The 1,257-nt window shown below is 55.1% G+C and overlaps 1 protein-coding gene across 1 annotated transcript in view; it reads left to right on the top strand.

Annotated features, from left to right (window-relative positions):
- Positions 1–443: 443 nt before the first annotated feature.
- Positions 444–1,257, top strand: part of GRIN1 (glutamate receptor, ionotropic, N-methyl D-aspartate 1) — a gene marked incomplete at both ends in the record, with an annotated part of 27,303 nt that continues 26,489 nt past the window's right edge. The window contains one exon of the mRNA XM_010135998.1: positions 444–602. Coding sequence (XP_010134300.1) covers positions 444–602 — 159 coding nt within the window. The remainder of the gene's footprint in view (positions 603–1,257) is intronic.

A 1,257-nucleotide genomic window follows, 5' to 3' on the forward strand; every position in this document is an offset into this window, starting at 1 on the left:
CCTCATTGCGCTGCATGCTCAGGGCCAGATGGCTGATCTGCACTGGGGCACTGCGCTCCTTCTCCTGCTCAGAGTCCCAGCTGACCACTTTGGTTGTAATAGTCCTCGGAGGGGAATTACAACCGAGTATTAAATGTGTGGTTAAAGAAATCGCATTACACAGTGTGACTGTAAGGGAGATGTTTCCCTTTAATCTGTAATCCATGAAAGTTATTAGTTTAGCGAGCGGAGCGGCCAGGCACAGCATTTCCATTAAGAGACAACCCTGAGGAGACCCATCAGCCGCAGCTCGGCACCCCTGGCTCCCCGGCGCAGTCCTCGCCTCGCTGTTCCCCGTGATGCAAACGCCGCGATAGCGTTAACCTGGGGCTGTTTACCGCCGCAGAAAAGAAAAGGGAAATAATCACGCTTCGATGGCCGATGTGCTCCCGTGAAATAATGGTTGTGTCGTGTATCCTGTCCTGCAGGTCTATGCAATATTAGTTAGCCACCCTCCTGCTCCCAACGACCACCTAACACCAACACCCGTATCATACACTGCTGGCTTCTACCGGATCCCTGTCATTGGTCTGACAACACGCATGTCCATATATTCTGATAAGGTAACTGATGCATGTTTCTAGTCCAGTACCTCATACATGTGGTGTGAATCGGGAGTGCCCCTCTGGAGGGTTAATGATGCCCACGCTGTCCCGCTTACCTCTGTGTCTGTCTGTCCGTCCGCCCGCTCCAGCTGAGCCTGCTGCTCCCTCTCTCCCGCTGCATTCCCCGGCACATTATCCTTTTGCAGCTGCCGGTGTTGACCTACATAGTGCTGGGTGGTTTCTGTGGCGCTGCCCTGCCGGGCTCGCTGCTCTTCAGCCAAGGCAAATGCACGAACGAGCTCCTGTCCTGCTCACTGGTGACAGCTGGGGGGGCTCCTGGGGGCTCCCCGGGCATGGGGGGGGGAGGAACGTGGAGCGGCAGGAGGATCCCAGTGGAGCCTGTACAATGGGCAGGAGCTTTCCGGGGCTTGAAGGTTGGTTGGTTGAGTTTGCTTCTCTGGGTTCATGTGATATTGGTAGGGCAGATAATAGAATTGACTAACGAGTTATCCCGAGGCTTTAAATGACGTTCAATGCAGCCAGCACTCAAGAAAGAGGTTCAGATTCCAGTGTCTCAAACTACTGTCTGCTGTCCCGGTGGAAACCTGGCGACTGTCAGGAGGAGGGCCTGCTGTGTGCAGGGCTGGGGACCCTGCCCTGGCCTGTGTGGTGA

This window comes from Buceros rhinoceros, unplaced genomic scaffold, assembly GCF_000710305.1.
Source record: "Buceros rhinoceros silvestris isolate BGI_N320 unplaced genomic scaffold, ASM71030v1 scaffold18385, whole genome shotgun sequence".
NCBI classification, from domain to species: Eukaryota; Metazoa; Chordata; class Aves; order Bucerotiformes; family Bucerotidae; genus Buceros; species Buceros rhinoceros.